The sequence below is a fragment of the Ovis aries genome, chromosome X (genome assembly GCF_016772045.2).
Source record: "Ovis aries strain OAR_USU_Benz2616 breed Rambouillet chromosome X, ARS-UI_Ramb_v3.0, whole genome shotgun sequence".
Taxonomy (NCBI): Eukaryota; Metazoa; Chordata; class Mammalia; order Artiodactyla; family Bovidae; genus Ovis; species Ovis aries.
The window spans coordinates 128,514,499-128,527,470 of NC_056080.1; the positions used below are offsets into that span (position 1 = coordinate 128,514,499).

Sequence of the window (12,972 nt, forward strand, 5' to 3'; positions counted from 1 at the left end):
AATACTGGAGTGGGTTGCCATCTCCCTCTCTACTTGACAAGTATACTTTACTATTAATGCTAAATTTTGATGTTCTAATTAGAGATTATGTTTTTCCAAAGCCAACTCAAAAAGTCGTGGTTGTAGTCTGGATCTCAAAGTAAAGTGCATTCTCTTAATTTAGGACATATGACTGAGACTCCAGCTTATCTATTAGTTGTATATCTAAACTATAGTAAAAGTAGCCAAGAAGGAAAATAAAAATAACCCTTATAAAATGCCAAATATCAACATATAAAACAGACAGCAAGTGTGCTGCTTCTCTCCATCATTACCTTTTAAGTATTCACAAAAGTCACATTAACATACTGCTGCTGCTCAGCTGCTTCAGTTGTGCCCAACTCTTAGTAACCCTGTGGACTGTAGCCTGCCAGGCTCCTCTGTCCATGGGATTCTCCAGCCAAGAATATAGGAGTGGGTTGCCATTCCCTTCTCCAGGGGATCTTCCCAACCCAGGGATTGAACCTGCATCTCGTATTTCATATTTACCTTCAAAGATGTTTGTTTAAAAATCAATTTAATATTTGGTTTGAAGAGCATAATAAAAAATTAGGAAGATAAGCTTAAATTTCTTAACTTTTATTTTTGTTCTGGCACTTTGAATGGGAGGATTTTACGCCAAGGCCATAACAATTCTATATATCCATATAGCTATATAGATATGTAGAATATGCTGTATATAAATATACACTCACACTTGTGATGATTATAAATTTGGCACTCTTCAGACATTTAGTGCCTGAGCAAAATCCAATCACATGAAGAAGCTACGTAGGTTGCTGACTTTATAAAGGGTATTCTTAGACTGGTTTGGTTTCTGGTATCTGCTATTGACTTTAGAAACAGCATATGGCTTCTAAAAGTGAAGAAAAGGCAGAGGAAAGACAAATATTTCTGTATATGTAACTTTAACTTTTCCACAATTAGATTTAAATTAAAATATCTCATTAAACTCAGTATAATAATGACAACTGGGGGCCACAGTTGATCTGTAAATTCAAAAACTACAACCAAAATACAAAGAAATACTTCCCTTAGATATCACAAGCTTATCTTAAAATATGCTCCTGTACATTGTTGTTGTTCAGTCACTCCGTCGTGTCTGATTCTTAGAAACCCCATGGTCTGCAGCACACTAGGCTTCCTTGTCTTCACTATCTCCCAGAGGTTGCTCAAACTCATGACCATTGAGTTGGTGATGCCATCCAACATCTCGTTCTCTGTTGCCCCCTTCTCCTCCTGCCTTCTATCTTTCCCAGCTTCAGGGTCTTTTCTAATGAGTTGGCTCTTCACACAAGGTGGCCAAAGTATTGGAGCTTCAGCTTCAGCATCAGTCCTTCTAATGAATATATTCAGGATTGATTTCCTTTAGAATTGACTGGTTTGACTGTACATTGTACATAACTTTAAATTAGTGTTAATTTTATTTTTAATAAAACTTCTGATTTCCTAATGTTGAAATTCCAATCCCAAAGAAGGGTAATGCCAAAGAATGTTTTCAAATTATTACACAACTGCTCTCATTTCACAAGACAGCAAGATAATGCTCAAAATCCTTCAAGCTAGGCTTCAACAGTATGTGAACCAAGGACTCCCAGATGTACAAGGTGTATTTAGAAAAGGCAGAGGAACCAGAGATCAAATTGCCAATATCCATTGGATCATAGAAAAAGGAAGGGAATTCCAGAAAAATATCTACTTCTGCTTCATTGACTATGCTAAAGCCTTTGACTTTGTGGATCACAACAAAGTGTGGAAAATTCTTTAAGAGATGGGAATACCAGACCACCTTACCTCTGCTTCCTGAGAAAACTGTATGCAGGTCAAGAAGCAACAGTTAGAACTAGACATAAAGCAACAGACTGGTTCCAAATTGTGAAAGGAGTTCGTCAAGCCTGTATTGTCATCCTGCTTATTTAACTTATATGCAGAGTACATCACACAAAATGCCAGGCTGGATGAATCACAACCCTGGAATCAAGATTGCCTGCAGAAATATCAACAACCTCTGATATGCAGATAATACTAATAGCAGAAGGCAAAGAGCAACTAAAGAGCCTCTTGCTGAGGGTGAAAGAGGAGAGTGCAAAAGCTGGCTTAAAATTTAACATTCAAAAGCAAGATCATGGCATCCGGTCCTATCACTTCATGGCAAATAAATGGGGAAACAATGAACACAGTGACAGACTTCATTTTCTTGGGCTCCAAAATCACTGTGGATGGTGACTGCAGCCATGAAATTAAGAAGCTTATTCCTGGAAGAAAAGCTATGACCAACCTAGACAGCATATCAAAAAGCAGAGACAACATTTTGCCAACAAAGGTCCGTATAGTCAAAGCTATGGTTTTCCCAGTAGTAATATACAGATTTGAGAGTTGGACCATAAAGAAGGCTGAGTGTCGAAGAATTGATGCTTTTGAATTGTGGTGCTGGAGAAGGCTCCTGAGACAGCAAGGAGATCAAACCAGTCAATCCTAAAGAAAATCAACCCTGATTATTCATTGAAGGATTGATACTGAAGCTCCAATACTTTGGCCACCTGGTGCGAAGAGCCGACTCATTAGAAAAGACCCTGAAGCTGGGAAAGATTTAAGGCAGGAGAAGGGGATGACAGAGGATGAGATGGTTGGATGGCATTCAATGGACATGAGTTTAAGCAAACCCTGGGAGATAATGAAGGACAGGGAAGCCTAACATACAGCATTCCATGTGGTCACAAAGAGTCAGACATGACTTAGCAGATGAACAACAAGAAATGTTGAAATAAAGCTACTCCACACAGCTTAAGCATCTCTAATTTACATTATAGCTACAGAAAATATATTACTTTATTCTGACAAGGCAAAGAAAACATCAGTTGTGTGGGTTAGATTATTCTTTTTTAAGAAATTATTTATTTTTGGCTGTGGTGTGTCTTCATTGCTGCATGGACTTTTCTCTAGTTGCAGTGCTTGGGCTTCTCATTACAGTGGTTTCTCCTGTTGCAGAGCATGGGTTCTAGAACTCCCAGGCTCTAGAGCACAGGCTCAAAAGTCATGAAGCTCAGGCTTAGTTGTTCCACAGCATGTGGGATCTTCCTGGATCAGGGATTGAACCCTTGTCTCCTGCATTGGCAGGTAGATTCTTTACCACTGAGCCACCAGGGAAGCCCTAAAGTATTATTCTTCTCTGCATTATCATGGAGGATAAGGAAGCCGTTAGATAGGGTTGGTTATGAAAACTAATGAAACAAGTATATTTATAAACACTTCAATAATCTGTAGATTTTGCTCTTTTAAACATTCCAATGCATAGCTCAATTTCTACCTCTTCTTGACATTCTATAGTTCCTATGATCCACTTACAATGTAGTTGCAAAGCATCAAGTAAAGGATCTTTAGCAGTACTTTCCCTCTTAAGTCACTTTGCTTAAAACTAACCTAAAAGGGCCCATTTTTCTTTCACTTATTATAGTTCTGAAAAATTATCGTATCTGGTAATATTTCTTGAGTATACATGTTAATAAAAAATAAAAGATTAATGTGTTTTCTAAGCATTTGATTGGAAAATTTCAAAACCTGTGTATGTACCGGGATTTTAACTTAACAAAATGTGGAGAATTTTAATTGACATATTTAAAAATTTAGACAGAACTGATACTTACCCATACTCCCAGTTGTTTCTGGGAGCATTTGTTCTTTGTTTCACCGTTTTATATACTCATGGGAAAAATTTCCTAGTTCTTCCTGTATTCATATTTAGATTTGTTGATTTAGACTTCCTTGAGATTTAGAATAAAAAGTCTTGTTGTTTGTGTATAATTTTTTAATATAATTTTTTCTTTGTTTCAGTATGCTAGGTGTAGCTATAAAATAACTACAATGTCTGTCATTTAGAAATCAAATGGAACCAGCTCCTCTTTAAAAAGCTCTCTTTACTATTTTTAAAAATGTAGTATAAAAATAAAGCTAGACATATACAGATTATAGTAAACAAGTTAATATTCCTCCTCATTGTGAAGATAAAAATCTTAAGTGAAAATAGAATGTTATGTCAATTAAAAAAAATTTCCAAGCAAGCCAGTTTACTTACTGGTATTTTGTACATATCTTTGTTAAAACCTTTAAAAATGGCTAAGAGAAACTAGAAAACCTTAGAACTTTGACATACATCTGAAAAGACGGCAAACTCATTTTAAAACAAAATCCTTTCTTGACAATTGAGCATATCCAACTATTAAGATGCATCTGAGAATTTTCAAGGGAAAAAAATTCCAGGTATTCAGGTTTAAGAGAAACAGATAAAGGAAAGGGAAAGATAAGCAGAGCATTACATCCAACACAGAGACTGAATCTGAAATGGACTTAGGACTGAAAAACAAAAGTGAGATAAGCAAGAATATGTGAGCAAGACTGATCAGTTTACTTATGTCCTCACATCAAACTGTGGTATACTGTGGGTATATATATTTGACAAGAATGAAAGATTAGCAAGTTGGAGCACAAAAACTCTTAATGGCCAACATGAAGGTTCTGTGTCTGGAATAGAGATTGTTGTTGTTCTGTCGCTAAGTCATGTCCAACTCTTAAACTGAAATATATAAATATTTTTAAATTATATGCTTTCACTGCACTTTTCTCTTATCAAGTAGAGAGTCAGTCTTGTCAATTCTGCATTCAAATTGACTTAGCATAATATTTTCAGTCTCTGCTCTAGGGGAAGAAGTAAAAGCCTCTATAATCCAATCTAAGTAAAATAATATAGCCAGTGAAGCCAATGTTGATTTTTTCTTTAAATTTTTAATTAAAATAAAAGTAGTTGTAATGTTTTATCAATCTATTAAAATATGAGATTGAAAAAGAAAAACTAATTTGAATTGAAACTACATTTCCATAAAAGATAAACATCAAAATCAGGCTTTTAATTATCTTTTGCCAAGAATATTTGCTTTGTCTAATATTTTACAAGTAAATAGATATGTCACTATTTTGTTTTGGCCCAGATTATATAAATAAGGTCACCTGCTTGATGTTAAATAAAAAGATTATCAGACCATCTCCCTACAGCAATAAGAGTCCTTTTTTAATGCCCCATTGAATTCTCATAGTTTGAGTTGTTAAAAGCCATGCTATGCAAAGTACAAGGTATGTATATATGATTAAACAACAAATATAGTCAAGAAAAATAACAAGATAATTTTTTAAAAGTCTGAATTCTTAAAAAGTGATAACGTCCCTAATTTTCACTTCTGCTTTATGATGTGACTTAGAGAATACAATTTCTTTGGTATTCATCTTATAAAAACTAAACATAAGAATAATAGGAAAGGTACTGTGAGTTCCTTTTAAAGAGGGGACCACACAAACATAAATCTTTTTTTCAAAATGATTTGATTGGTATATAATTACCTCTGTGCTAATATCGTGATATTGAGTTGAAGTTGTCCCACACTTGAGCCTGAGTTTTGCCACCAACTGCTCAAATTCTTTTACTTCACTGAAGCGAAAAGCTGTTTTTCCTTTGACGCTAATGATGACAGATTTGCTGGAATCATTTGTCTTATCTATAGCTAAGACCTGGGGGATGAAAACATAAGTGAATCACTTTTTTTCTCATTTTTGACAAAGTCAGGCAAAATGGCTTAGCTTATTATTATCTGTTTTTTGTGGCAACAAGTTTTGGTCTGTGGTAGGACTTAGTAGGGAATAGACTGGGTACTAGTAGTATCACTGATACAAGCAATCTCAGCGCAAGTTATTTCACTTCTTTAGGAAAAGGTTAACATGTAACCTTTAAAAATGACAAATGTAAAAATTCAATGCTGCAATACTGATAACTGATTTTGACTTACAGAAAAGCTATCAATTCTATTCTTTCTGACCATGTATATATATCAAATGTGATAGTGTAAGTTTTGGTATTCATGTCATAAATGTCTGAGTGATTACACTCCATGTTGCATCACCCCAAACCCTTATGTTGTACATAAACTTTTAGTTGTTTTCATTTTCAATAAGAGCTATAAGGTTCTTATCCTAGTACTCTCATCCTTAGGAATGGTACTTTTATCCTGGAGAATATTATGGAACTTAAAAAAGATTATTTAAAAATTACTAAAAAGATGTTGCACATTGTTTTTAATAATTTACAAAATTAAAGGGTATTTTACTCTGTGAATGATCACATTTTTGAACTAAAAACTGATATGCAACTAAACTTACTTTACCTCTCGTAATGGAATGATTACACTACACAGATTGCCATCGTGGCTAGCAAAGCAGATATAGTTTTCCGATATGCACATTTTTCCATGAGTGTTGAAGTGGCTGAATGGTACCCATAAGAAACATTCATGTACTTCTTTCAAAGTCTCTTCTTTGGGCAGCCTAAAAAAAGCATTAAATTGCTCACTGTGGGCTCGGTTTTCCAGACCTCTATAGGAAAGAAAAAAAAGAAGGGGCTCAAATGATGCCTTCTAAAGTGTACACATGTCTACACTCATTAAGTGCACTGTAAAACAGAACGATTAAACACTACATGTTATGCTCTTCAACAAATTATGGAATGGAAGAAACACATTGATTCCTAATCAATTTGTTTGTTCTCTTTTCCAGTTTTGTATTATTAGATTCCAGTACACAATGGTTAGAGATGATGTAGGTCTTCAAACCATCTGTTAAAGGGTGATTTGCTAGGAGACTATTCTATTATTATATTCATATGTGAATATGGCTAAAACCAATCTTGGAAGACAATAATTTTTACACTTGGTTATCAGGAAAATCAAGAGAGTTACCCAGTTCAAACAAAATGATGAAAGTTTACAGTATCAAAATTTAGATGGGAAGACCAGTACATAAAAATAACATTAAAATCAAATGAAGCAAAAATCTAAATGAATGTTTAAAAAATTCAAAGTAGAGACACAATAAAACAACAGTGCTTGCACAGTTTTGGGCACAGGATGGGTGTCAATAAATACAGATGACTTGTTAACTGACACATAAATATATAAATAAAAAACAATTGCTTAAAGTAGCACAATTTTTCTAGAGGCATTAAACACTTGTGCTAAGCAGCAAAGCCATCTGGGGTAGTGAGTAAATTATGCAAGTTCTAATTCTAAGCCAAAAAAGTTAAAACTAAATTTATCCTTCCAGCATATACTGTTTGAACATGTGGCAGTTCACCATGTCTTTTAAAAGTAATTCTGATAAATATGAACAGAGACTCACAATTTTTACCTCACTTAAATTGCAATTTGGTGGGTTTTTCCACTATTATTGAAAAACATAAGATCTTTTTATATGAATGAAAAGATGTCTGTGATATATTATTTTAAGAGGAGAAGTAGACTGTAGCATAATATGTGATGTTTAATCCCATTCATGCTTTTGGCAAATATTTTTTTAATTCATGCATTAAAAGGTCTGGAAGGATATATACTGAATTTAGCTACTATAATACATATTTGTAAAAACAGTAAACCAAAGCAATAGATATTCCATTTTTAAAATGTCATTTGGAGACGAAGTCTAAATAATCTATTTTTTTAATGTACTAGGGAAAAGGATTTAGATATATATGATTTTCAATGCATGTGCTTAGCCACTTCAGTCATGTCCGATTCTCTGTCACACGATAGACTACCAGCCCACCATGCTCCTTTGTCCATGGGATTTTCCCAGCAAGAATACTGGAGTGGGTTGCTATTTCCTCCTCCAGGGGATCTTCCAGACCCAGGGATCAAACCCACATGTCTCCTGCATTGAAGGTAGATTCTTTACTGCGGAGTTGCAGGGGAAGCCCTAATTTTCAATAGGTTCTTTTAAACATGCACATAGACAAAAATGAATCTACTATACCTCATTTAAATACAGACTTGGTAATGAATAACTTATTTATAAGTGGCCTTTTAGGATATTTTAAGGGAAATAAAATAGCTAAAATGTTTATGCTTAGGGTGGCTAATCAAAACAACCTATATAAACAAATGCTAAATTATATTCTTAATCCTTATGGAGTTCTACTGATAAATCATGCACACTGGGACCTAATTTTGATAGTAAGGTGTAAAACAAATTCACCTTGCCGATCTATTTCCAGAAAAGTAAGCAGGCTCACAAAGGGAACCCTTATGTATATAGATTTTAGGAATGGTTTAAGAATAGGTAAGAGGAACAACTGTACCCAGGTTAGGGCTATGTAACACACAGCATCCAGGTTACTAGTTCTGGTCTATCCACAGGACTGCAGCTTAGCTTTCTCTTATTTACACTTCCCCATACAGTCTATACCCTCATCCTTCTTGCCAGAAGCGGTTCTCACTAGCTATTTCTGGATTCTCTCCCCTTTGGCATACTCATTTCAGTCAACTGTTCTGAGTGTTGAGCAGGATGAAAGGGCTCTGGTCGGTTTCAGCAAACCAAATATAGTGGCAAACAGCTATAAGACAGATACTTCTGATGCAGGCACTAATAATGGTAACTATTTATCTAGTGCTTAATATTTTACAAAGTGCTTTCACAAGTTACATTGCTCATTCCTTACAAGTGCTCTCTGAGGTACAAACAACAGATGAGAAAACTGAGGTCCTGAGAGGTTACAACTTTTCCCAGGGTTGCTCTAATCTTATTCTAAAGCTCATGTTCCATTGATTCTACTAAATTATCCTTATACTAAAATGTGAAACTCTCAGGGGGAGAGAGTTGGGAGAGGGAAAAATTGGGAGTTTGGGATTAGTAGATGCAAGCTATTACATATAGGATGGATAAACAAGATCATTCTGTATAGCACAGGGAACTATATTCAATATCCTCTGATAAACCATAAAGGAAAAGAATATGAAAAAGAATATATGTATAGCCAACTGAGTCACTTTGCTATATAGCAGAAATTAACACAACATTGTAAATCAACTATATATCAATAAAATTTTGTAAACAAAGAAAAAATGAACCTACCTATAAAATGTGTTTAAAAATAAACAATACATTTAACAATTTCAGCCTTAAATCTATCTAGGCTACTCCTCAGGCTAACCATGCACACAAAAACTTCTGTTTCTAAAAACACTCCAGAGCAAATCCTACTGAGATCTTAAGAAATAATTTTCAAATCTAACTTCTATTACTTCTTAACATTAAATTTCTCACAGAGGATACTATCTGTGAAATGCAAATGAATAAACTTTAAAAACTCACACATCAATGATTACTCCAAAGAAAAACTATCATATAACATAGAACAGTTAACTTTTTAAAAATTAATTTATTTAACTGGAGGCTAATTACTTTACAATATTGTGGTGGTTTTTGCCATACATTGACATGACTCAGCCATGGGGGTACGTGCGTCCCTCATCCCAAACCCCCCTCCCACCTCCCTCCCCATCCCATCCCTCTGGGTTGTCCCAGTGTACCGGCTCTGAGTGCCCTGTTTCATGCATCAAACTTGGACTGGTCATCTATTTCACATATGGCAATATACATGTTTCAATGCTATTCTCTCAAATCATCCCATCCTCACCTTTTCCCACAAAGTCCAAAAGTCTGTTTATATCTGTGTCTCTTTTTCTGTCTCACGTATATGGTCGTTGTTACCATCTTTCTAAATTCCATATATATGCATTAATATACTGCATTGGTGTTTTTGTTTCTGACTTACTTCACTCTGTATAATAGGTTCCAGTTGCATCCACCTCATTAGAACTGACTCAAATGTGTTCTTTTTAATAGCTGAGTAATATTCCATTGTGTATATGTATCAGAACTTTTTTATCCATTCGTCTTTTAATGTTATTCAATGCCACCGTTCTTTGGTCAAACAATACTTTAAAAAATAAATATTAATTAAGCTTTGAATACCTTTTAGTGATTTGTAGAGGATCATCAAGGACTGGGTCATTATCAAATGTCTCTTTATCAAAAATTCTTCTTATAGCATAGTTTGCCAGTTGTTCCATAAGAAGGTATGTTTGGTTAATATGCAAAAACATCGAAAAGTAGTGATTCTCTCCTTGGGAACACACATGAATACTCTCTGTCAGTATGACATTTGAAGTCTTTTCAAGTTTTGAGACTGCATCCCAGGAGATAATGAGTTTTACTGCAAATTAGAGTTATAAGTAGATATGATTAAGTTTCTCAATGTTGATTAATGTTTATTAATCAGGTCTTTCAAAACAAACAACAGTCACTTAAAAAATGCTATGAACAATTAAAATGCTTTTGAGTTCAAGATTAGTTTAAATTTTGAAGCATAACAATGAACATACAACTGATTTTAGGAACAGATATATAATTCACCAGGGAAGTCCCTAATTTTAAATAATTTCTAATCTTTTTTTCTGATTTAATATTTAAACCTGATATTAAATTTGGTATTTCAATTTATACAATTATATAACTATTGGTGTAAAAGCTATACATGTGCTATGAACAGTACTGCTTGATTCTTCTTTGTAGCTGTAGGACATTAGGTACTATGATTACTACACATATGTGTATTGCATATTTAAAACAATTATTTAAATATAGATTGAAGTCAGATCACCATCATCGTTTAATATTCATTTGCTTCCCACAACAGGCAAGGCATCTATATACAATTCAAATGGTTATGTTAAACAACCAGTCTTAAAAGTATTCTTCCCCAGATGAAGTGAACTTTTAAATGTATAGTTTAATTACCTTTAATATCTATTCTATTACTTTACATGCAACCTAATACCATCACAAAGTTGATAGGTAAGTTTGTAAATTCAAAGTCATAGTAAACAACAGAAACCACTTACTTTCTGATCCTAACAAAAAAGAATAGAAGCTCAGAAAATTGGTGCTAAGATATAGCCAACCTTGACAAGGAACTCGTCCTTTCCAATAACTGCACGAGTAATAGGTAACTAACTTTTCCTGCTCTGGCAAACCAAAACATTTTTCAAATTTCAAAAGGGCTTCTCGAAATTTTTCAGGATCATCTTCTTTTGCAAAAGAATGTTTTCCCTCTTCAGCAATTAATCCCTAAAGGAGACAAAATAATTTCTGAAAATTAATAATTACCCATCAACAAAAATATACCTCACATGTTTAAACAGTTCCTTGAATAAAACTGTGTATACACATACACACATACCTACATCTCTTACGACAGTAGTGAGCAGATCTTTAATTTTGTAATTCAATTTCTTTAAATTTGCAATTTTATCATTTAATCTTTTCCTAATGCCTCAAAAGAACCTACCAAAAATACAGGTGCTAAATATTATTTTGATTGAGTGAAGGGTTCTTTCAAAGAGATTCTGAAATGAAAATATCCCTAACTGCACTCACAAGGGCACCAAAGAATAACCACTACGTTTACAACTCTCTTTAGTTCTTTTTTTTTTTTTTTTACTTTTATTTGCATTTATTTTTTGCGGCATTTATTCCCGGGCCATAAGTTTTTGTTTCTTCAGTTTCTTCTGGGATATCTTTTTCTTCTGTGCAACCTCCTCTTCTGGTTTAGGAACAATCTGTTCTTTTTCAGTAAGGATCATCTCAATGTGGCAGGGAGAGCTCATGTAGGGGTTGATCCGACCGTGAGCTCTGTAAGTCCTGCGTCGCATCTTGGGGGCTTTGTTCACTTGGATGTGCTCAATGACCAGAGAATCTACATCTAAGCCCTTAAGTTCAGCATTACTCTCTGCATTTTTGAGCATGTGTAGTAAAAATTCAGCACTCTTTTTGGGCCATCTACCCTGAGTCCAGCCCCACTGTTTGGCCTGTGCACACCTGCCAACTCCACCGTTGTAGCGGCGGAAGGGCACACACTGCTTCTTTAACGTGACGTCCTTCAGATACTTGGTGGCTTTTCGGATATGCATACCCTTTATGGCCTGGGCGGTTTCACGAGTGTTCTTAAAGTGTACACGAAGATTTGAACCTCTTGATTTGCATGATTTTGTGGGGTTTTCTGGGTCAAGTGAATAGCGCACCATTTTTAGGAGTCACCTCAGGCCGCTTACCGGAAAAGCTCTCTTTAGTTCTGATTCTGATATTTCTATGTGTGCTTCTGCCAGTCCTGAAAGGTGCCAATAAAACAATGAGCTTCCATGCAACTTTCATCCTCAAATAAATGGGTCAAAGAGTTTAGTATTCCATCTACAAACTATATCCATGCCACTTACTCTTATCTTTCCTTGTACAAAATTAGTAATATCTTCATTTGAATCGAACACAGATAAGGTCTTCATGATATTTTCTTCTAACCACTCCCAATGTTTGGTTATTTCTTCTCTGTCGGCTCCTGATTAATAATAAAAGAGAAAGAGAGACTCAAAGAAAACTTCACACACACAAAAAAAAACTGCTCTTGATATTTATAAGCTTAGTTTAAAAAGCTATAAAATAATATTTGCTCTTTTAAAAAATGATCATCATAAAGGAACAGGATACAATGTTTACTCTCCATGTCATCCTTAAATGTGAATATGAACACTAGTTTTCGTTATAAATAGAAAGAATAAAATATTTAATGAAAGTGGAGAAAAGTAAATACAACTCATGAGAAAGGATATAAAATTTTGAAAACAAGGTGCCAGTAACTGGTACCTATAGTAACCAGTTCTTTTAAGAGAATATATCGAGTGTGTGCTCAGTTGCTCAGGCATATCTGACTCTTTGTGACCCCACAGACTGTAGCCCGCAGGCTCCTCTGTTCATGGGATTTTCTAGGCAAGAATACTGGAGTGGATTGCCATGCCCTCCTCCGGGGGATCTTCCCAACTCAGGGATCGAATCTGCATCTCCTGCAGCTCCTGCACTGCAGGCAGATTCTTAACTGCTGAGCCACCAGGGAAGCCATGATATATAGAGTATGTGTGTATTTGTTAGTCGCTCAGTCGTGTCTGACTCTTTGCGACCCCGTGGACTGTAGCCTGTTAGGCTCCTCTGTCCATGGGAATCTCTAGGCAG

General features: G+C 34.9%; 2 protein-coding genes across 4 annotated transcripts in view; both read right to left on the reverse strand.

Moving 5' to 3' along the window:
• TBC1D8B (TBC1 domain family member 8B) overlaps positions 1 to 12,972 on the reverse strand; it is a 76,128-nt gene that overhangs the window by 41,479 nt on the left and 21,677 nt on the right. For 2 of the 3 annotated variants that reach the window (XM_012107605.5, XM_042242587.2), the window contains exons 3-7: positions 12,186 to 12,304; positions 10,815 to 11,040; positions 9,886 to 10,126; positions 6,246 to 6,453; positions 5,428 to 5,595 (exon numbers count right to left, since the gene is read on the reverse strand). In XM_012107605.5, coding sequence (XP_011962995.2) covers positions 5,428 to 5,595; positions 6,246 to 6,453; positions 9,886 to 10,126; positions 10,815 to 11,040; positions 12,186 to 12,304 — 962 coding nt within the window. The remainder of the gene's footprint in view (positions 1 to 5,427; positions 5,596 to 6,245; positions 6,454 to 9,885; positions 10,127 to 10,814; positions 11,041 to 12,185; positions 12,305 to 12,972) is intronic. The other variant, XM_042242586.2, reaches the window with a different exon arrangement.
• Positions 11,414 to 12,031, reverse strand: LOC105610402 (large ribosomal subunit protein uL22). The gene has a single exon (XM_015105112.4). It carries the CDS (start codon positions 11,994 to 11,996, stop codon positions 11,442 to 11,444), a length of 555 nt encoding a protein of 184 aa, XP_014960598.1. The 5' UTR covers positions 11,997 to 12,031; the 3' UTR covers positions 11,414 to 11,441.

Excerpts from the sequence above, each read along its gene's own strand:
- LOC105610402 (XM_015105112.4), bottom strand. The coding sequence starts at position 11,996 with ATGGTGCGCTATTCACTTGACCCAGAAAACCCCACAAAATCATGCAAA.